Here is a 24,664-nt window from a genome sequence, read left to right as displayed (position 1 = left end):
CCAATTCTAACTTTGTTATTACATTTATTATTATACAATAAATACATAATCTACCATCTCCATTACAAAGACATTTTGGGCCTCTGGCTATGTAGAGAGTTTATTAAAACTGTCCTGAGTTTTGATTTAGAAATAGATTTCACTACTTGTAAAGAAAAACCAGCAACACTTGATAATACAGACACAAAACATGCTTTGATAATTTATAACTAATGCATGCCTGATTATTTAATGCCTATGAAATCTGGTAGCTCTTTGGCCCCTCTGTTAGCTTAAACATATCTGTCCATTATAGTGATTTATTAAAAAAAAAAAACTTAAGTACAGCCTCATAGCTAATAATTATGACAAAAACAAGGACTGTTGAGTCATCAACATGTTCGTAAATGTTTCATAAAAATAGCTTCATGTTTTCTATGAGAAGAGGTTCTACTTCCAGAGCCTGATCAAACATATAAATACATTTTTTAATGTAACTGGATAACAGCTCATTTGGTCGCATGTAAATTAATGTATCAACTAACTGTAAATGAATGGTCATTAATCCATGAGCCATTAAGCATCAAATGATCATATAAACTCACTCACTCACTACACGATACATCATACATTAAATCGTGAGTTATTCATTAGTTATTAATTACTAAAGCTCTTGTTTATGCTCTTATTATAAAGTGTTACTGGAAAATCTTTTGAAATTGTACTTTACAAAGACAACTAAATTAAATCTGAGAAGAGTAACACTATTATTTGCAATAATGTGAAGTACAAACATGCTTTGTAAACTGCAGCTGGTAGTTTTATATCTAGGTTATATGAAAACAATTGAATTCAGTGTATTTTATTCTCTCGGTTACAACTCTAAATAGTCATAACTCTAAAGTATTTACAGCAGAATAAAAACATCACAACTCACAAAAAAACATTCCCAAGTGCTGAATATTCTTTTATCCAGTGTTAGTGTCTAACTTCACAAAGTCGACCTAAACATTGTAATGCTGCGCCTTAAAACAGGACACACCGACACAGACAGAACAGGAACCACTTTAAATACAAACACCGTCTTCAGATGAATGTAGTTTTACAGTCAGGAGGCAATGCAAGCATATCCTTTAAAAAATCCCCACCCCACCCTCTTTAATTTTTCATAGAGATGCCACCTCCTCATCGTTGCCCCGTGCGTTTGGTTTCAGCACCGGATCGAGGGACAGCGACTCACATCCCCTCCCCATTACGCATGCGCCAACTTTTTTGGTTTCCTCCATTGGGATTGAACACAGCAATAAAAGATTGAATTGGTCTTCAAGCTCATTGGTCTCACAGACACTCGAAAAACTTCTTAATATATAACATTTCTTTGTCATACTTGGCAGGTGCTCTCCAGAGTCTTTTAGGCGATATAGTAGTAGTCTCTTTGCTCACATCGCAGTGTCCAGTGTCATACAGGCAATTCTATCATGAAAATTACAGGCTAATCCTTTAACTAGAGCAACTGTTAACAGGCTACTTGGTGAATTCCGGGTGCGTTGCTGTCTTTGTTTCGATGGAGCCCTAGGCCTAAAGAGATTCTGTGCTCAACGAAAATTCAACCCATGGTCACACCTGCTATGATTTGACATTCTGTCGACTGCTGGGGTGGGTGGGTGTGTGTGGCCTTCAGCTCAAGTCTTTTCCGTGCGCACCGAACAGACGGCGAGAACTCATATATCGCTGGACTTGTACATGTCGGACAGGAGCCTGGTGATGGGAACGTTTCCGATGGTCTTCTTGAAGAACATCTCCTCTATGGTGGACGGGCCAACGGAGCGGAGCGCCGGCAGGAGCAGAAGCAGCTTACCGAAGCGACAGGGCTGAGTCGGGTACCTGCAGGAACGCATCACAGGGGTCAAAAACACAGCCTCTGTCTTTCTGGCTCTCTATGAGCACACTGTCTGACGCAGACTCTCCAATTAACGCGCATCTGTGACAAATTGCCGCCAATTAAAAACGTGGTCTAACTGTTGCACCTGTGCAAAATTGCAGGAAACGACAGTGGCTTGTTGCCTCATTAACTTTATAATGAAGCGGCTGCTTATAGTTACAGACAGGAGATGGCTCAACATGTACTGGTTCATCACTGCAGTTGAATCTTACCTGGTGTGAATGTAGCTGTTGAGAGTGAGCTGTGCCTCGTCCTGTAGCGCAGCGATGGCGCTGGCGTTGCGGAAACTTCTTAACTCAGTGCTGCCCTGCGTAGGAACTGTAAGACAGAGACAGAGTTTAAAAGGTGCTTGTGTCATTTATACATTATGGCATCTGTTAATTAAACCACTAGAGGGTCTTTTGTTTTTATTCGCCTTCCCTCTGCAGAGTTTGGCACTTTAGTAGAAATGATAGTTGCCATAATGAGCCTTTGAACCCATGTAAAGTGTAATAACAGTACTGTAATATACCCAGAGAGGTAATAGTACTCACCGGCTTTGAATGTCACGATACATTTTAAACAGGCGAACTCCGTTGCATCAAGACGCATCTGCCTGAATCGAGTGACCACCTCTTGAAGTGCTTGAATCTCAGACATGATCTTATTCATCCGCTGAGACTCTGTGTTTTCAGTGTTCATTCCTGTTGATAGATATGGAGGAAAGTGTCATTATGCAGGATGACACACTCATTGACTGTTCTAACGCGAGGCCTGCTGTGGCCTGCGTTCAGATCTAACGCCTCGTACGTACCAGAAACCGCAAGAAGAGTAGTGGAGTCCACAGGAATGGCCCACTGCGCGATGCCCAGAACAAATAATTCCCTCCAAGCGTCCTCCAAGAGAATCAGCTGTAAAAGAGGAATCGTTTCAGTCTTAAACTGTGCACTGTACAGCAAAATGAAGCAATTATTTCATGTATTTAAGCTCCTTTGAATCATTAAGCACCAGTACAACTGTAACTCGTGCGTAAAACATGAATGGATATTTTATTCCATATTCCGCATAGTGTAGTTTGTTAAGGCTTGTTTAAGTCCCAGTTTCTAACATCATCTAACATCAAGTCTCCTAAACTGAAACTATATCTCAAAACCATCAGCTACAGACTAAACAGATTTTCTTTACTGCTGTTCACATTTTTTTTTAAAAAAAGGCGCTGCAGGCATCAGATTTGAACCCCTCGTTTAAAACTCTCAAACTGCCCCCTCAGCCCATCAATACAAAGCGTACCTGGTCGGATAAAGGGAGCGTGGAGAATGCGGGAACACTTTTTGCCCACTTGATGCTCATGAAGAGGAGGCGCGCGGCCGACTCACACACGGACTCCGTCGCCACCTCGTAAAGATACATGGGGGTGCCGCTGACTTCGTGGGGATACTGGAGGAAGTGAGAGATTGCCGTTACCATCCGTCGTCGCACAGCAGCTTGTGTTATAATTAAACTGAATTCAGAGAATGGCGCGCGACAAAGGTCAAATTCCAAGCCTCAGCACCTGCTTTTATAATTATTAGTGTTGCTTGTGCTGGATTTACAGCGAGAAATCTAATTGGCGGATTTGTGGCTGATAAATCGGGACAAGAATTTCAACTTCTAACCCTCACGAAAAAAATCTGTAATCCTATAATAACATTTGGGAAGGCTATAACACAAATACCCATGGAATATCATAATCCATCAAGGAATTGTACATTCTGATAATTCGATTTTTAAAATGTCATCAAATGCCAGTAAAGCTCAGTGATTTCTGTTTACTTATAAGTCAAGTAGAACTTAAATTCATTAATTAAAAAAATAGTAATAACATTAAAAAATAATAATTGTGAAAACACATCCCCAAATTGTACCTTCGGAGTGGGCTGTGCCAGACCCACGATGGCCTGTCTCTCTGGCGTGGTGGCCACTGCGCTCATCTCCAAGTTGTGAGGCTCCAGTTGCGTGACCGTGGTGAAGAAGGGAGGGCCGGGCAGAGAGGATCCCGGGAAATGGGTCGACGATCCGTTCACCTCTTTGTGGCCCCGGAAATATAGGGCGACCTGTTTGCGGATGGTGGACGTCCGGGGCCCCCTCTCGTGCTGAACGGCTGTAGGAAAAAAAAGAAAAAAACAACACATTAAAAAACGGGACAGCAGCAGGAGTGAGGGACAGATCTCTGCGGGGCTTGTTTGTCTGATCTCCCTAAAAAAATAATGAAAACTCAAAAGTGCAAATTCTGTTTGTGTAAAGGAAAAAAATAATTGTCTGTAATCTACCATCGCTCCCACTGACTGTAAATAATATCCCCCTTTAAAATAAGTAAAGTCCAGGTAATTATCAATTTTCTTTGAGCCTTGATTAATGGCCTGAATATACTTTGCCCACCTCCAGTCCAAACACCATTGCATGGCGTGTCTGTAGGCCAAGCGATAATTCAATTATAACCATTTACCGTCTTTATTCATGTTCACTTCCAGACACTTCTTCAAACGGCACGCTCGGCACTGGTTTCTGTGGGTTTTGTCTACGGGACAACCACCCTGTAAAGAGAGAGAGAGGGGGGAGAGAGGATGCATGTGAGAAAGAGGGTTGTAGCTTCCAGTTGAAATTCTCTCTGCTTGCACGGCAGACAGGCTGCGTGCTATTATCTTCCTGGGAGGCCAATCTCCAGGTGAAAGATCGTGCTATTATCGTGTTAGATATCGACCTGCTTCCCTAACACCGCCCCCCCTCCCCCCCGCGTCTCCAGTGCGGCCTCATCCCGGAGGATAAGTACTCCATCCCGCCCTCTGCTGCCTAAATCCTCGCCTTCGAGTCATCACATTAGATTGGATTACACCTGATATATTACAGCTGACGAGGTGTTTAGCCCCCGGCACTTAATGGCCCAGGCATGACACAATTAGGCTTCATCAAGTGAGACTCGACAACACAGCGCCGGAAGAGTAAAGCAAACAGAAATCTGCGCGTTAAAAAATTCCGTGCGTTAAAAAAAAGGCTAATAGTCAGTGATGGCTTTTGGATGAGAACCAGAGATTTACAGGCAGAGCGTACAAATCTCCTTGGAGATAAATGCAGGACTGGTTGCTTAGATATCATTTGGTCAGTCTAAGACGCGTATCAGTATGACTGAGTACTGAATGCTCGCTCGGTTTGATTTGAAATGCGCTTCTCTCTCTCTCTCTCGAGTGTCCTGTGATTGCTTGTACCTCCAACCTGCTCGATTCTCTATAAAAACGATAGAAGGGAAATGATCAGATATTGACTCACTTATATGGAGTAGGATACACCTTGGTCACAACCTTCAGCCCCAAACCCCCACCCCCCCAAAAAAGCACACAGGATTTGAGTAAATCGTGAGGAGGCCTTACCTGAGAGCCAGATTTACAGACGTAGGTCCTGTTTCTGCGGATGCTCCTCTTGAAGAATCCCGAACAGCCGTCACAGGCGTAAACACCGTAGTGTTTCCCTGAGCTGCGGTCGCCGCACACTTTGCACGGGATGTCCAGAATCCGACCTGGGAAAGGCCCATATTTCAATTAATTATCAAGCACTGGGCGGCACTCATCTTAATTTTAAGTGAATGAAATCTCATGGCAATTCATCGTGGTTATTGAAAATATGGAGAAATGGCAAGAAAAAAATTCAAAGTTCACACAAAACTTAAGAAAATCGAGCTTATTGTGAGTCTTGCAGTTCGTTTGAAGTGTGTTTTCGCAGTTGGTTAACTGTTTGAATCGGCGCTGTGGACAAATACAGTAAATGCCAAAAAAATGAACTTGTTTTGACACCCCGGGGAGCTGTGGACCAGTCGTCCTACAAATGACTTGTTTTCGTCCGACAGCTCCACAAAACACACACACTCACACGCTCACACACTGGACAGCGCCCCGCGCCTCGTCCGACCATGGGAATTCACTGCGCACATTTTCAAGAATAAAGTCCGGTGGGAAGCGTCATATCTGAGCTCTCTAAGACAATGGGCCGAGGGCGCACAATGGAGACATTAGGGGAAAGTGTTAACTTAATGATTTTCCCCCATTGAACCTCGTCTGACTGCCTGGATCTCGACAAGCTGCCAACTCCCCTTCATAATGGGACTCGACAGCTGCTTTATCCCGCAGGTCTATAGGCCCCAGGATTAGGGAGTGACACTGCACCATGAGAATAATGCGCACCAACTCGTTTCACCAACTCAAATGAAGTGTATGTAAATCGACCCCGGTGTAGATAAAAAAAAAGTGATTTTTTTTTGGTCAAGATTTTGTATTCAAATCTATGAAAAAGAAGTATATTTGTATGCATATGAGGGAGTCTTTTTTCTTTATTCTGGAGGGAAAAGCCGTCTATGTAATTACACTGACGTTTTGCCACCTGCTCATTGATTCACCAGTGACCCGTCAAAAGGGGTAGCATGGGAATAACTACGGAGCAGCAAAAACGATGACTTCAGGAGAGAGTTATAGGGCTTCAATTGCCAGATTATTAAGAATTAGAAAGGCCATGTAGGCGTTTTAACTGTAGGCCACAGCCGTGTAATTGCTATATGATAGATAGATAGATAGAGGACGTTGTATTTAGCTTTTATGACTGTTTAGAGTTTCTTTATAAGCGAGAGTTGGCCTGCTGAAAGTCAGTTACAAGAATACACATTTTCAGCCTGCTGTACAATAAGTCATATCCTTATTCGTACTTGTTTATAGGCTGGGTAAACACTATATATATGTGTGTGTGTGTGTCTGTGTGTGTATACATACATATATATATATCTATATTCAAATGTAATAGAAATAATGACTCTCCTGGTTGGAGTCACTAATTCTGTGGATTGTACTAAAGTAGCAGTTAATGCACGTCCAAGTTCATTTTTGCGCACTCCCAAAATAAAAGTCTCACGCGTAATTAAATCAAAGATGAGAGGAAAATGAGCGCAGAAGTTCAACAAATATAAACTTGTGTTTGCTGAGAGTCGGTTAAATAATTTTTTTTTTTTAAATGACGCAAGGTTATGTTGTGTATGGGGGGAAATGTATTTAACTTCCCGCTGTGGGGGTCCAATTCGCCCCCATTGTGTGCAGTAATTGCTTGAAGATATATGGCATATTCCATTAACGTAATCACCATCAAGGCGAGAACCTGCTAAAAGAACTGGAAATTAAGTTTTACTGAGAGAAAGGACATGTTCCTGCTGACCACCCATAATGTGGGGATGCACTTGAATGACGCTGTGCTGTAATGCTGCAGTGTGTGTTGTTTTGTGCTAATTTAATCACAGTGGTTATCCACAGAAATCTGAATACAGTTGAGCACTTGAGGATAAAACATAACAGAGGCGCAGCACTTTGACACGAATGACACGTATCTGGATGTGGTAAAAATATACTGAAAGAAACACACAGGCAAATGGAAACGTAAAGGAAAATTCCCTGTCCTTTCAAAACAAAACAATAGTCTACTTTGGGCCTATATTCTAAGTGTGATTTCATTTGAATTCATTATGAGGCCTAGAAGAAGGGTAATTGCAAAGGTTAAAAAAAGACACCCACTGCAGTTTTAGCCATAAACCACAAGAAATGCCTCGATATCACAAAAAAATCTTTAAAAAATTAATTTAAAAACACTGAATACGCCGGTGATTATTAAATAAATGAGGGATTTTTACAGTAGTGTAGAAACGCGCGGATGGAGACAAAATCACATTTAAAGACAGATAAGCGCCGATTTATTCATTTGTCCAAGTGAAAGTTACTAGAATCTCTTGTAGATATCTTTAAATCAATTAAACGTAAACATCCCTCAGTTTATTGTACCATTAATCTCTTTTGGAGACATTACTGAAAATGAAATTACAGGCAACAAGTGGCAACAAGTGGGACGCTCTTGAGGAGGAATATTCAGAGCATGGGTCCAGGTTATTTCTTGTCATTAAAATGTGTAATCTACTTAACAAAAACATATTTCTTTTTAAAAATGTCTTTCTAATCAGCCTGAATCCGCTTTAATCACAGGTCATGGACACAAGTTTATGCAGCCAACTGTGTGTGTGTGTGTGTGTGTGTGTGTGTGGTGTGTGTGTGTGTGTGGTGTGTGTGAGAGCTCGGGAAAAAGAAACAGCTATTCCCCACGGAGCACTAGTCACATTTTTCTAAGACCACGAGGAATGAAATGACTTAATTATTACAGTGCAGCTCTGACGACATGAGAAATATCAAGTATAAGTGTAAGTTAACGGTGGAGTGCATGTGCAGCAGCTTTATGTGAACTTTCATCTGTTGCTCTCCCTGCCAGAGGAAGGCCTGTTACAGACGAGTTATTCTAACACACCGGGCTGCTCAGTATTCTCCAGGAGCGTCAGGAAGAGAGAAAGGCGACACTTACTTGATTTGACATTCAGAATATCCAAACAGCCACTTGTTGAGCCGGCGGGTTTGCTCATCATGGATACTCGACTTTATAGTAAAGTTCAGAATGGAAAAAAAGTCCCTTTTCTCTTCTTATTCTCGCCGACAAAAGCAGTTAAATGTGAGAAACCGCAGCACTTTCCTTGGATTCTTTACCAGCAGCGATTAAATCGGCGAGTCAAAAGTCCTGAGTTGCTCAACTTGACAGAGTAGATCTCCGATCGACGTCCCCGAACTAAGATGCTCGATCACACATTATATCAGACGGTCTTCGCCTCCGGCAGTCGAGGGGGTCTGAGCGGGGTAGAGAAGCGGACTGCAGCCGCAGAGGATGGAGACAGGTTCACGGCGACAGCAACCCTCAGCAGCTCGGGGCGCAACAGCCGGTGCATAAAGTTAAGAGTTGGAGAAACGCTGCCCGGAGCGCATCCGCGAAGGTGCCAAACCGGTGGGGGAAAAAAAAGCAGAAGAAGAAGAAGGAGCAAAAAGAGAGAGACAGAAAAATCAATTTTCGGTTATTGTGACAGATGAAAGCTTGTTAAAACCAGAAGACGACGTGACTTTGTGGTGCGAGTTCCCCAAATAAGCCTTGGTAATATTTATGAGAAGTGTCGGGGGGGAAGGCTGGAGGGTGGAGATCTCCACTTCCTTCATCCACTTGGCTTTCTACTCCAAACTCCAGCCTGACGTCACTGGCGTGTGTGTGTGTGTGTGTGTGACCGATCGTGTGAATGTGAATGTGTGTTAGTGATGTGGAGTGCCTTGCTCATGGATGCACAGGCACGGCAAACAAAAAACACGTGTTGCAAACATGTTTTGTGCAACATTTAAATTGTGCTTCACAGCTCGCGGTTCATTTCTTTGAATTTCTCAGCTCAGACATTAAACAGCCTCGTCCTTTTCTACATACAGGAGCACAAAAACAATTGTGTCTGGTTACATACACAGTCCTTAAGATTCAAGGATAAGTGCCCGGGGCCCACTAGACACTCATCACTCACAACAACTGTCAATCACTCAGGTAGAAATAGTACTGATTTTTAAAATAGCTACATTAGTGGTGAATTGGATATTTGTTACATTAACACAGATTTTAAACGCCACAGAGAAATAAAGAACTGACAGCATCAAAAATATTCTTCTTCACTGTAACAATCTGTTGAAGAAATATTTCCCCTCTTCTCTCCTGAGGGGCGATGGGCGGTGCTTCTGCACAGGACGAAGTTGTCTTTCCTTTGTTAGGGGCTTATTTTAAAGCCGGTTTGAGCCTCACTGATCACTGATGTTTTTCAACCTGTTGCAGGTGTTTTAAGCTGTTGTTCTGTCAGTTAAAGGGATTTGCCAGTTAATGTGGTCAGTGTGAAGTTAGAGCTCGTTACTTTGACAGTAATATGTAGACAGCTTGTTTCCGCTCTGCACTGCGACGAGAAAACAAGACTCCTGGAATGTGACAGAATGATAAAGAAATTAGGAAGAAGTGAACTTTTTTGCACGTAGTTTTATTTGAATCAATTTAGTTAATAAAAACAGTCTATACATGCAAATATGGATAAATGTGAAAACTTTTCCCCATTGTACTGTTCTTATGACTTTTCCCTTTTTCACTTTAAACATTATAGCTCATAATAAACCACATTAAATAAATAAATCAGACAGATGAACAAATTAAACATCTAATTTAACTGGTACCTTAAATAGTTATGATAACAATAATAATCATCATCAAGTTTTAACTTGGCTTTTATTGTAGTGCAGATTCTGACACATATTTTAAATATGTTAATTATCGATGTTGAGCTTAAATCATTTATATTATTACATATTTTTAGTACAGTTCTTCCACTCTTTGTTTTTTCCCCACATTTGACTCTTTGATGCTTCTACTGTAGACCTACTGTATGCTGCTGGGTTTCTCCAGCTTCTCCTTGCACTCTTGAAACAACTTTTACACCAAGGAAGATTATAAATTCACACTTACAACTACATCATATGTTGTCCAGAAAAATCACCACCACCACAACAACAATAAAGATTATAATAATAATAATAACAATAATAATAGATTATTTTACTGAGTCTTGGATCTAATGCGTAAACTGGTTTTATTTGAGTTGAACCCTCCGCCCTGTTCCTCCCAGCACCCCCTGCAGTCAGTGACTGGATTCTGGACCCCGGGGGTGCAGACCGTGCCCGGCTGTCCGGAGGGTCGCGGGTCGGGCTGCAGGGCCCGCTCACTGACACTCTGACCTTGACAGCTTGCTGTGTTTTCGCCGGGTAACTCCAGAAATCCATATTCTGTTTTTAATTGTGTTCATTCCCACGGTACACTGAAGGCCATATGGACGCACAAAGTGTCGATTTAAGCGGACAGGGGCGAGGAGGAGAGGCGTAGTTAATTGCAATTAGCCATTGTTGTGTCTTTCAACCTGCCCTTTAGCTGAACAGCTACGGCTGGAGACTAACAAGCCTGAGGAGAAATCTCTATGATATTCCTTTGATTTCCCTGCAGAGACCCATAAAAAGCCTCTGGTCCTCAATGGGACGTTGATAGCCACGTATTGTGGGTTTTTTATCTTCTATAAATAGTCCTCATAATAAAGACTACAATGCACCCTTATTTTAGGAACTATTTTCCCGACTTCTCCTTTTTTTTTTTTTTTTTTTTTTACAAAAAGGATTAGTTCTTTGTAGGCAACGACCACTTGTTTTATTGGTGATTAATTTACAAAATGATACAGTAGACTCCCCACCAAAAAAAAAGCAGAATTAACGTTTCTAAATTGAAAACACGTCTCCATTCTCACAGATCAATAACATTTTTTGCAGTTATTTCTGAGTGCATGCGTGCGTGTGCGCGCGTGCGTGTTGTGTGTGTGTTGTATGTGTGTGTGTGTGCATGTGTGTGGGTGGCTGCTGGGGTGGGTGAATGGTGAATGTGTGACATAATCTCCTTAACTCGTCCTAATCCTCGTCATTCACTGATAGCCTTTACACAAATATAACCAACATCATAGTTGCCGGGGTTGCCTTCTTTCACTTTTTTTGTATTAGTGACTCTGTTCTCCTTCAGCAGTCAATGAAATGACGCTAACAAAGGGGGCAGTGGATTGTGTATCTGTTTTTTTTTTTGTTTTTTTTTTTTTTTTTTTTTTTTTTTGCATCAGTATGCGGATACTTCACATACTACAGAACAGACTTTAACAACGAGAAACACCGAGTGAGAGTCTGACAGAAGTCACCACCAATACGTGTGTTCTGAATATGTTGACATCCTGTAATGAGGGGGAGAAACCCTGTAAAAACATCAGTCAGGTGTAAATGGGTTGTTGTCATGTTATACACTCGGTTCACACACGTGTTGCTTTTTGTTTTTCCAGCTCATGCAAACACTTTAATGATGTGGAAATGATAATAACACACACATACAGACAGGAAGAGTCGCAGCTTTTTTACCATTTGTTTGATTGTTGTAGTTTAACCATCTTTTTATGCGCTGCTATCACTTGTGCAGGCCCCTAACCGACCAGGCGTAAACCAATTGGCTTTAGGGAGAAGTCACTAAGCTCCAGAGAGCAAATAATGAGGGTAGAATTCAAGCCGACCAAAGGCCCATGCAGCCATACGTCCTTTAAAATGCCCCGGGGGAGATCATATAGTCAGTCATCTTATAGCCCGCAGTCACTGCTGGTGTTTAGCTCAGTCTGAGCTGTAAAGAAACATTCCTATAGGTGTTTTTCCCCCCTCCAGTTACTAAAATGTGATGCCCACTGGGCTGAAAGTAAACAAAAAAACTTTAACGACATGTCAACAGACACATCCGAGATAATATTAATACATGACAGTGTTAAATATGAGTAAACATTTCAAATAAGAGTAAAATATGCAGCCTGATTTCAGCACCACGGACAGTTCTACAACAGGAGTCATTAAACAGATGCAGGTTACCTGTCCACGTGCTTATTCAGACTTCAAAGAGCTCCAAACTCTTACTTTATAACTAAATAAAGTGAAGACAGAGCTCCATTCATCTTTATTTGACGATTTAATTTCAATGGTCAGAAAGGGATTTTTCACAAGCTGACAACTCAAAAGTTGTTCTCATTATTGTCTTACAACTGTGTAAATGACTTATTAATGATTATTGATGTCATTAATTACAGGTTATAAACTGTATGTTTGTAAGGGGTGAAGGTGGTACTGAAACATCAAATATGCAGAACAGTAATGAGAATGAATGTGACGTATACTCTCAGTAATCACAGCCTTACTTGAAAACCAAACCATGATAATCGAGTAACATGGGACATTTGAGCCACTGTAGACATGTTAAAGTTATAATAATCCACCGATACATGGAAAACCTAAACAATCAAACTATTTTTATTTCATTTACTTACAGACTGTAACTGTAACATCTGATCCAGGGGGATATTTGTGAGTCTTAAACATCAGTCTGATCAGATCAACACAGTGTTTTTTTCACTTGCCTCAGTCTGAACTGATTTATCAAAACACACAGATATAGTGTCAGTTTTTCTCATCAGTTACAATCCAGATCCCTCAGGACTAGCACTCAAGTGACTTCACTCCTGGCCTCATACAGACTCACCATCTCCTCCACTGAAGTGTAATCTAGATCTAGACACACCTCTGCGTGCACACATGCAAACACATGTACACTTTACACGCATTTACACACACACGCTAGGGCCTCACCATGTTAGAGTCCCACCCTCCAGAAAAAAAAAAGGAAAAAAAAACAGACCCAGGACCCAAACCCAGAAACCCACAAGTCGGTGCAGTGCAGTTGGACGCTCTGACAAATCTATTTGGGGCAAATTGTCAGTGAGAAACTTCCGCTCGAACTGCCGTGGACAAAACTGGCTGTTGGGGAGAGCAAATCCCGCTGCATGAGGGTGGGGGACAATGGGGGGCGAATGTGTTGATGTGCGGCCGGTGGCTGGGGAGGGACAATGGACGGATTAGTCAGTCCCCTGGCTGACTGATTTGAGATGGCTCCTCTCAGCCTCTCACCGTGGGGAGTCCCATTGTCCTGCTTCTGATTCCCACTTCTCACAAACTCCAAACAAAAGTCAATCTCTTTCTCAAGGGGGGGAAAAATATCGACCCGTGTTTTAGCTGGGGAAAGTGACTCAAAAACTTATTTGCAAGAGATGGCTGACTCTCTAACTCCCCTTCCACTCTTTATGTCGTTTTTTCCCCCCTCTCTCCTCTCTGCCTTCATCCTCTTCATTTGCAGTCTTTATTGCCCGGTGGTGGTGGATAGTGGGATGTTGAATGATCCCGGGGTTTTCAGGCTCGAGTGGGGCTGGGGGCACCTGTTGGAGGCTTAGAGGCGGCTTTGCGGCCGGGGTCATTAATATTAAAATATACAGAGATGCCATCACGGGCTGGTCTGAAATCGGTCTGATGTCGCCCCTGGGTTCCCTCTCTGGATGGACCTCTGCTTTCAGTCACTCGTGAAGAGCCTTCTTTTCTTTTTTTTTCTGTCTTCTCTTTTTCTTTTTTCCCTCCCTGAAAAGACTCGTTAACAAATTATGACAGCTGAGTAGAGGGGCTTAGTCTGTTCACACTGCAAAGACAAACATGTGAGAACTGAGGAGCCCGCGATGGTGATCAATGTATCTACAGTTCATTTAATATTCTGCCTGTGCTGTGTGAAAGTGCCAGGATTTACTAGGGTTGACAAAAAGGTTTCAGTCATGCAGTGGTGACTGATTTGTGGGTGAAATATATGTGAATACATGTAAAGCTGCTTTTGTGACGTATTGTGGAGTAACTTGTCATTAAATACGAAGTTGAAAAAAACATGATTTACTGTCAGGAGTCAGGTTGGAGCTTATTTATGAAGGAAGGTTATGAAATGTAACCTGTTTTTTTTTTTTTTTTTGCATTTAGTTGTGCCAGTATGAACACATTTTGGTTTAGTTTGCACTGTTACACTCGCTGTTGGGACCTGTTATTCAGTTACACTACATGTTTTCTGTCTTTTTATGCTCGGGTAGTAAGTGTTTTCATGTTATCCCTCTGGATTAGTGTGTTGTTTCTTTTTTTTTTTGTAGATTCACAAGTCAATTTAAATCTGATCAAAAGGACACACACTTTCCACCACACTCCTCTCATTCAGTCATTCAGCAGGGATGATGAGAATATTTTACAGCAACATTTGTTGTCACAACTTAAATAACAAGCGGTTTGGTGAATTTTAGTTTACATTACACACATGAAAGAAGGTAACACACACTAATAAAACAAATGTGAGGGCTGTATTAAATCTTACAGTTCTCATGTTGCTTTTTAACTTTTTAACACTTTCCTGTGTTTGCATGCATACTATAACACACGATACACGTTTTATTTTCATAGTTTCCATTAAAACTGTCAAGAAAGAGAAGACAGACACTGACGCTCATTTGGCTTTTCTCTTTGTTTAGAATAGTAATGTTTATATTAATCTGATATCAGAAATTTGACACCTGTAGACATTACATATTTAAAAAGACGAATCAGCAAACTTTTTTGTTTTTAAAACTGCACTAATATATATATAATGTACATACTGAGAAGCTATACCCTATGTTTATTCAACTTTAATCAGCTGTTTCTAGTTAGCTGCTTTCTGGTCTTAACTAAACTTGTGACTAGATTTCACATTTGATTAGTTTTAGATAGGTACTTAGCTGATGTGTCTAAAAAAAAACTGTTCTTGAAATTACTTCTACTCTCTCTCCTTTAATGAAAATGCCAGAATCTGCCAACATGCAAATCCAAATGTATGTCAGGTTTCACACTGGTGTTGCATCCTGGGCCACAACTGGCTTTCAAACAAAATCCTGTAATAAATCTCCACAGATTTCATGTGAGCAAAGAGAAACAAACATGCAAACAGCCTTTAATACATTGTTCTGCACAGAGACGGCAAAGCAACAAGGTGAAGTAACACTAATAAAAACACATTATTTTATGTAAAGGGACTTTTCTGCCCATTAGTGGCACATAACAAAAAAGTAAGTTCCATGTACTGTATATGTGGCATTAATGCACACACAGGCAGTGTCTAAATTACTGCAGTAAAAAGCAGCAGCAGTGTGAACAGTGGTCACGGCTGTCAGACAGATTAACCACAGAATGGTTGTCATCAGCTCCCTCTGCAGCGGCAGCAGCGGTTCACCTGGAGTCATTCTGCTGTTTATCCAGCTCTGTTCAGCAGTCACTCTTGCTTCTGCCCTGCGTCTCCTGATGTTATCCTGCCGGCTCCACAGGTCAGGTTCAGCGGTCACGGTCTGGGGGTCACGGTTTCCACTCGTCATTAACCCTCAGGGACCTCTGGTGCACAGGAGCTGTCATCAGAGCCCTCACCCTCACTTCACGGGTCTTAATACACACCCAGACACACGGGGGACTGGTGATTCATTGATAGAATCAAGGCATGTGACCTTGTCTGTATTCAGTTTAGAGTATAATGTGTAGGATGAGGCTCTTTGGAGAGGAGATCTAGGTCAGTGTATAAGTGTGTGTCAGGTGACATGACAAGAATATTGATGAGCATGTGTCATTTGTGGGTGAGTGTATTGTTTTATGTCTGCACTCTGTTTTGCTGCTTTGTGTGTAAAGTACTTCTTGTCATTTAGAGACTGATACCAATATATCTGCAACAGATATTTGCCAGTATATTAGCATATACTATTTATTGGTTTAGCTTTAGTATGTGGCACCTTACACAGGATAATAGCTGCTGTCATTTTAGTTAAACTCACTGCCAACATTGTTGTTGTTTTGCCTCTAAGACACAATCGAGGAAGATTAGCACTCTGGCGTTTTCATGGAATATGAGGTGAACTGTGTATATGTGAAAATGTAGAGTGAAAAACAGCTGAGAATGTGCTGCTTGGATCTGAAAGCAGCTGTTCTTAATACATGGTCAGACTTTTGTCCATAAGAAAAATGATCAATTATCCTAAATAGGCAAACTACAAAAATGAAAAAGCCTTTATTATCAAAGCCACAAGGTTAAGCCACAAAAACCAGAACAACATATATAAACAGTCGACTGGCTTCCTTCAGTAACAACTCAATGAACCAACTCTTTGTTAAAGATAATGGAAATGTAAATACATTATATATAGTTATGGATTTTTCTTCAGGAAATAAAGGACAAGTTAATCCCTTGCCCGTTCATTTCCCCTTAATTCTTTTCATTGTATAATTAAGACCCTGCACATTGAAAACCAGATATCACCATATGTAGTGATTTAAAAATTTTCAGATGAACTGCTTGACTTACAAAAACAGAACATTTTGAAGATACATGCTGTGATATTTTATATGTTTACTAATCATTTCCATTTTCTGTTCATTTTGGTTACAGTTGTAACACGGGACTCAGACGTTCCCGCACTAATTCTATCGTCTGTGATTGAGACCTGTATTCACTTGATTTGACTTGATTTTCTTACTTTTGGACATGTTTTAAAAAAGTAAAATGTTGAACTGCCTCAAAATTTCCACATGTTAAAACAAGGGCATGTAACTTTTACAGTCTCAGTAATTCCAGTTACACAGCTGTACTGTATCTATCTACATTAGGTAACAGCGACTGGTCATATCAGACCAAGTAAGGCGGAAGCAGCAAAACAACTGAGTGTGCTGAATCAACAACAACAACTTTTTGTTGCGAGAGTTAAACTTGTCATTTGTGTTATTTCTTCTGTCAAAAGTAGCACAGTTGTACTTTGAGGTTCTTCATAGAAATATCTGAATATTATACCTAATATAACATTGACCAGTTTATTTGATAGATAAAATTTACACACTGAAATACACTGAAAATTCATTTTTTGGATGCTTCCCTTTTTTCCTTTTCCTGGTTTTCATTGCCTGGATTATACTTAACATTTAGCATTAACATTTAGAAACAGACATGGCAGTAACAGATTGTGTTGTTATTTGAAGGCCTTCCCTACATAGTTGTGTTTCTGTTGGGCTTTTTTTTTTTTTTGAAAGATAAAGATGAGGAGTGATGAAAGCAGCTGGGAGACATGGGGTCTTTTAGAAACACCCAAACAATGATGAGGGCAAAGAGGCACTTATTTTTTTTCTCATATTCACCACATTTTCTCAATCATCTGCCCCACCACCCAGCAGTTCAGCCGCTTTCCCATCCTCAAATTCCCTCAAAGTTTCAGATGCTCACAATTCCACAATGCCCAGATGCTGTCCTTTGGCCCTTTACCCCCCTCAACCCAGAGCTATCATTCATAACCTTTCTGTGGAGCTGGGAGTGAAAGAGGTGGGATAAGGGAGAAAAGGGGGGAGCGGAGAGCAACATGGCAGCTTATTTAGAAGACTTCCTTTATTGGAACATGTGCAAGCAGTTCACTCACAAAGGACTTAAATAGGATATTTTCTGTTCCCTATAGTTGCTTTCCCCTTTTAAGTGCCGAGGCAAAAAAAGTAAGTTTACAACTCCCTCCTCAATGGGGGCTCTTCACTCTCAGGTTGCGGGGACCTGAGTGACCTAGGAAAGTTAATTAGGAGGCGAACAAAGAGCGAGCTGGAGCAGAATGCCTCGCCTCTCCTCCAGCCAAAGATGTCATCCATTAATTAGGAAAATCTTTAAGGTGGCCTTATTGAATTTACAGAAAGCCCTGTGGTTGGCGGGCAACAGTTTTTTGATCAAGCCCTGACTCAAACAATGCCTTTCTGGGGGTTAAAAAAGAAGAAGAAGGGAGGAGATTGGTGGTAGGAGAAGAGTGGGAGAAAGAGGGAAAAGGTGGGGGTGGGGGAGGAGGAAAAAAAAGAAACGTATGGGTTCGCGGAGCAGTACAGTCTAATGGGGGGTGCGGGTGGTGGGGTGGGGTGGCTGCCGATTGTGACAGCTCAGATTCACATGGGTATGGGGGGCATAGTTTGTGGATGATGTCATGCAAAGGCAACCTGAGGGCTTGGGAAGTAAGGAGGAGGAGGAGGGGGTGGGGGGGTGCTGAGCTTGAGCCACAGGGGCCACTCAAAGTTAACATCGCTGCCTTGCATCTGGGCCAAATCCTTTTCTTCTGGCCCAGGAGAGGTTTTCCTGAACGCCAAGCCCTCCACCACTCCTCCTACTCCCTCGTTCACAAATCAGGGCTTGCTTTAAAGCTAACCCCTCGCTAACTGACTAGCTAACTGCCTTTTCTTCCCACTCTCACTGCCTATTCATCCCTGGCACGCTATGAATAATATAGCTGGATAACATGGAGCTGAGATGTGACTTAGATGTCACCTTTTTGTCAAAAATCTTCTGTATTTAAACCAGGATCAACAGTTAAAGCATCAAATCAAGACAAGTTTTTCTTTTTGTTTCAGACTTGTTTTCTCTTGCTATATTTTTGAAAAATCAAAACGATTTCTTTGAAGGTATTCCAATGATCCGAGTCTGCTATAAATCACTACGTAAGGATTCTGTTGTCGTCTTCATTCACATGTTGAAAATGTAATAATACTTATGGGATCAAAAGATTTATTAATTAAACCACTTTAATTCTTTAACACCATGAATTATCTCAGAAATTAATTTTTGGTGTTAGCTGCCCCAGGATCCATACTCCACTTTTGGATGAACCCACCCCCGACTCTGATTTATGTGCCTGTTTCTAAATACTGAGAATATTCCATAAGCTGCTACAGGTATGCAGTGGAGATTGTGTCCACAGGTGGTGCTGTAGAACGGCGTTTTGTTGTATTGTTTATACTGTATGTCCCCTCTTGCACGTGCAAGCACATGTACTCGAAGAGCACACAAGTGACATGATGCACATTTCTAGTGACTGAGGCACTAAAGGACTCGTAATATGCACAGAGGAGAAGAAGAAGAACACTGCAAGCTCATATTCTAAACATAAAAAGACATTTGGGAAGTGTTTATGAGGTAACAAAAATGCATTCATCGTGTTAGATTAACTGTAATAACACAAAATCAACGTTGTTCAGAAACTTTAAATATAAACAAAACTCACCAAGTCATTAAAGATTGTATCCTTAAAGTAAGTACAATAAAAGCAAAGTGCAAACGTGAGCACTCAGTGAAGCCACTGAAAAGATTAAATTTACCTGCAGTCTTAATATGGTGTTAGTAGTTTGGTAAAAAATAGTCTCAACAAGTTATTAAATTTAGTTTCACCTCAAGAATATAGTTGATTATTCGACTTTGATAGTCTCAAAATAAAGTCAATTAACAAGATGATCTTGGATTTAGTTAATTTGCAAACGAGAAAACAAGCCAAACCCACTGAACTTTTACTTAAGAGACTTGTTAGTACTTCCTGGCAGTGTGCTGCATTGTACTGTATTATTATTGTGAGTGATAGTTTGATTTGAGGAATGATGTTTCAGTCATAAAAAAGTACTCTGTATGCCATTCATTTGTGAGTTAGCCTGGCCACTTGATGTGGACAACGCAAATTAGCCAGACTTGTTGCTGTGGTTGCTGTTTTTTGATATTAATTATCAACTGTAGGTGACAAGCACCCACATTTATAGGCTAAATCACTGGAACCAGCAAAGAGCAAAGAAAACTCGCCTGCAGACTGGATGCTGAAAGTCACACGCATGTTCATGTTATGTGCTGTCATGCTGTCCCATCCATGCGTCTCCTGGGGCATGAACCCCTCACCCCACCCCCTCCTGGGGGACTAATTTGAGGGGAGGGACAATGTGTTTTGTTGCTTGTCAGAAACAATCACTCCCCGGCCCATTACATTTACAGCACGTCGTGCTCTCATTGCTGTAACACACTGAGCTCTGGGGGGGGGGGGGGAGGGGTGCTCTGAGAGGACCATGGAGAGAAATCATAAATTTACTCATCAGGGAGATAAAAAAAAAAAAAAGCTGATTAACATCTGTGAAAGAGCTTCAAAAGAGTCAGGTGCACATGTTGGATGCTGCAGATAGCCTTTTGGAACTGGGCAAGTCAAATTTTAAGTGAAGTTCCTTTTGGTATTTTCTCTCCAAGATGTAGATTAAAGTGAATAACAACTTTATTTAGAGTGCCCTGTGCCGCCCCCGCCCCTCTCTTGTCCTCTGTCCCGGCCCACCCGTCCTCTCTCTGTTCTGTTTGGGCACTGGAGGTTGTCAGACTGGGTTTATGTCCAGTTCACTGGAGCTGAAAGAAGTCAGTTTCGTGTCTTGTTATGGAACAAGACATCTCTGCCTCTCAGGAGTGATGAGAAGTGGTCTGGGTGAGCATGGTGAGCAGGGAGCGGGACCATCCCCTGGAGGCGACCAGCAGTGAGGAAGTCAAAGCGGCTTTTGTGTCAGCTGCTGTCGGCTGCGTGTTTGGTAATTATCCCCCTCCTTCTATATGAGCGCAGACCGGGCCTTCCAGGAGAGATCTCAAACCCAACGGGCCCACGGAAGAGTGCACAACACACCATCAACAAAGATTAACTTCTCACTGTGCTGCAGAGATGCCTGATTGGAGGAGACACAGCAAATACATGAAACCCTCTCTTGTGTGACAAAGTGATGAGCGGATACAGTCAGTCAGACAGTTTTGAACTGTTGCAGTGCTCAGACAGTGACACCTGTTGAGCTAATAGACCTGTAAACAGTCACAGGCATCACCTCCATCCTTCTCCATCTTTACATTATTTTAACTCTTATCCAGCAGCAGAGGAATATTTATATTTCAGCAGAGTTGTTACTGTTGCAGCTGCACTGGAGCTAGTCTCCTGTCCTGTGTCTTGAGTGGACACAGTTTAATCTTTAACTATACTTTATATTTTTATATGTAAATATCTAAACATAGAAAATGAACTATTTAGTTAGATGCAGTGAAGTAAAAAGCGCAATATTTCTCTTTAAAATGCAATGGAACTGATTTATAAAGTATCTTAAATATGTAAATACTCAACAAGTACCTTAGAAAATGCAGCACTTGCATAAATGTCTTTTATTATTTTCCATCGCTGCCCTTTATTCCAGCTTTCTTTGCAGTCCCACGCACCCTTGAGCTTCTTGTATACAATACTGTGCAAAAGTTCCAGGCATAAAGTGGGGATGCTGTTGAAAATAATCCTATGATTAAATTTTATTCAGTTAATCTCATGCAAACTGCAGTAAAGAGAAAAACCTTAACCTAAGCTCCAGTTCTCCTCAGTACAAACCTGTACTGAGGTAGTTTGTTGAAGTTGCCTCAGTGTCTCCTGCCTCCTCATGTAATCTCAGACTGACTCCATGACGTTGAGACCAGGGCTCTGTGGGGGGGTCAGACCATCTGCAGCAGGACTCCTTGTTCTTTTTCTTCAGACACCTCCCTGATGGTACTGATAAAAACATCTAAAGTGCCTAAAACTTTTTGTTTGTGTTTTACATTGCATGCTGTTTTCCATCCTTCTTCGGTTCGATTATCATCTCCATCTTGCCTTGCATGTTTAGGAGAGGTCTTTGAACTTTGAACTTCTATCCTCTCCCCCATGTGATTTTTCATTCCACTTGCTGCCACATAATCGCTTCATTACTTTAACTAATCCTTGTTTAATTTTGTCACCTTTGTTTTAACTGTATTTGTATCTTCTACACACACAGTAAGTTCTTGGAAAATGCATGGAAGCGCAGTGACAGCTTGGAAACTAGAGTTGAAATCCCTGTATGTCTAAGCATGCTCAGCCAATAGAGCTGATTCTGGTCTATATTCTGATCCCAGACACTTGTGATTTTCATCATCTTCCTCATCCTCGTCATCAGCACCTACACTGCCATCATACATATCACTGTCGTCAGCATCTCTATAGTTACTCTCATCACCATCACTGTGATTCTTCACATAATAACCTTATAATCATTGTCTTCATCATCATCATCATCATTGCTGCCATTATCATACATATCATAGGCTACTTACCATCACTGTCCACTTCTCACCCTTGACATCACCATCTACTCTACTGGTCTACTCACAGCTTAGCCTTTATTATTTCACATTTCTGCCGACAAAAAAACTGTCATCTGAAATTTAGCATTTAACTTGTGGGAAGCAAACTGATGAGCATCCGTTTCTTCCATTAAAACTCCTTCATTTAAACTCGACTCAGATCTACCCCTTTCAAAAGGCGCAGAATAGGCCTGCCTTGATCTGCATCAATTGTCATCCCGGGGCTCAGGGGCACTTCGGCGGCCAGTATAGCGGGCGAAGTCAGGGCTAATCCCTGGAAAAGGGGAGAATCACGGGAGAGGAGAAAAGCAACAATAACCAAGTCAAGCGTATAAAATGAAAGCGAAATCTCTATTATCACTCCCCGCAATTCCCAGCAAAGTGGTGAAAATCAGGGTTAGTTTGTGATTCGAGTCAGACGCGGAGGGAAGAATATGGGGGTCCCTGCGGGTTGGGAGACTCACACGACGAAAAGGGCAATATTCTGGAGAAAAGGGGAAGAAGAAAGCCCCTCTCCCATCCCGACATAACCATTAAATGCAGTCTGACTTTATGTTGTATAGAGAGGGGGGAACAAGAAAGGAGGCACAGTTCTCCGATGAAAGAATGAGGTTTTTGGCGGATTAGGGACGGCCCGAAGGATGAAGAATAACTTCTGCATAACTTTACAGCTATTTTCTCTCCCCACGCCAAGAGCCAAGTTTAAGTCTGAACTGGTTTGAGTTAACCCCTTTGTGATTGTCCAGTTTGAGATTCTCACAAGGAGGAAAAGGACCCTCAGATTCCAGATTGAGCGAACACGAAAATGATCTTTAGGTGACAGAGTTTACAGGTGCAGAGTTTATACAATCGTTTGTTGAGGATTTGAAAACTCTAGACTTTATAGAGTGATTTTTTTAGTTTTATAGGAGCCTGCATCATTGGTTTGTGGTCTTTCCTCCAAAAACATCAATATGCACATAAATACCAGTGGTACAAAGTAACTAAGTACATTTACTCAAGTGGTGCACTTAAATACACTTTTGAGATCATTGTACTTTTTTGTATTTCCATCTTTATACCTCCACTCCACTACATTTCAGAAATAAATATAGTAGTTTTACTCGATTACTAGTTACTCGATACTACGATTACTAGTTACTTCTCAAAGTAAGATTTTACATGAAAAAGAAATATGTAATAAATCTTGTTTCAGATGTCTGTGACTTAGTTCCACCTGAAAGAGGTAAACACATGAAATATTTCATTTAAAACATTGCAAAGATTAGGGGAAAGTTCAAAAATGAGTACAGACATTTGTTTTTTCCTCCCTCTACTCCATTAACCCCTTAGATTCATCTTGTGTCCCTTTGGAGGGGCTCGACCCTCAGGTTGAGATCCACTGGATTAACTAGACAACTGTAAATAAGGTAGGTGAAAGTAAATCCAGCCAGTAAAATTCTGCTCACACATTGATACCAGTATTACAGCTGATATTGAGTCACATAAGAGTCATTTTATGCATCTCTGATACTTTAACCTCCTGAGACTCAGCCTATTCATTTATGTCCTCTATAGTGGACATTAGTTTTTGGTGTGTATCTTTTGGTTCATTTGAGCTACTCTACTAAGTCTGTACGTTTTGCTGGAGTCTCCATTTTGTCTCAGCATGAAACTAAAGTTCCCCTCATCCCGAACCAAACACATGAGATATCATTGGAAAGGCCAAGTAGTAGAGTAGCTCAAATGAATCAAAAGATACACACCAAAAACTAATGTCCACTACAGAGGATATAAATGAATAGGCTGAGTCTCAGAAGTTAAGTGACCTGCATTTTGTTGATAATAAGATTTACAAGACATTTATTTATCACATGGAGATTATGTTTGGTGACCAGCAGGAATGAAAAACAAGACGGAAATATAGAAGAGAAACAAGATAAGACAAGATAAGTAAACATGAAGCACTTATGTCATTTTATTTAAATAGGATTTTTAATGCAGAACTTTTATATGTAATGGAGTACTGTTTCATGTTGTACAGCTTTGATCTGTGGTCTTCTTCCCCCCAAATCGTTAGTACAGTATATCATTTTCTTCTTTAAATACTCATACTGTAGCCTATATCCTGCTTCAAATCAAGAGGAGCTTCTTGGACAGAGTCTTGCCCTCACTCCTGAAGGGTTCTCATCGCCACCATCATTTCATATATGGGTCTAATTAGTGATTTTTGTCCACTTGGTTCCCTCTATCTATCACATGCTAATGAAGGCATTTTCTGCCATCTGACAATAACGGTCATCTAAAATAGTAATGATATTCCGATCTTACTTAGTGCTCTGCTGATTAGAGCGCAGAAGAAAGACATCAAAAACTTAGTGAATAATGTGATCAGTGCAGACTGAGACGCGCCCAGAGGCT

The 24,664-nt window shown here is 41.2% G+C and overlaps 1 protein-coding gene across 2 annotated transcripts; it reads right to left on the bottom strand.

The window, feature by feature from the left end:
• Positions 1-46: 46 nt before the first annotated feature.
• Positions 47-17,159, bottom strand: nr2e1 (nuclear receptor subfamily 2, group E, member 1). Of its 2 annotated transcripts, XM_018672623.2 has the most exons (9): positions 8,312-17,159; positions 5,305-5,450; positions 4,386-4,473; positions 3,805-4,040; positions 3,191-3,337; positions 2,715-2,811; positions 2,455-2,604; positions 2,134-2,239; positions 47-1,863 (listed from the first exon to the last, which is right to left on the bottom strand). In XM_018672623.2, exons 1-9 carry the CDS (start codon positions 8,370-8,372, stop codon positions 1,701-1,703), a joined length of 1,194 nt encoding a protein of 397 aa, XP_018528139.1. In that variant the 5' UTR covers positions 8,373-17,159; the 3' UTR covers positions 47-1,700. The 2 variants fall into 2 exon arrangements, with proteins under 2 accessions (XP_018528139.1, XP_018528138.1); XM_018672622.2 differs by lacking the exons at positions 5,305-5,450; positions 8,312-17,159 and having other exon boundaries at positions 3,805-4,523.
• Positions 17,160-24,664: the final 7,505 nt, after the last annotated feature.

The sequence above is a fragment of the Lates calcarifer genome, linkage group LG7_1, assembly GCF_001640805.2.
Source record: "Lates calcarifer isolate ASB-BC8 linkage group LG7_1, TLL_Latcal_v3, whole genome shotgun sequence".
Classification (NCBI taxonomy): domain Eukaryota; kingdom Metazoa; phylum Chordata; class Actinopteri; family Centropomidae; genus Lates; species Lates calcarifer.
This window is presented reverse-complemented; position numbering and strand designations above follow the sequence as displayed.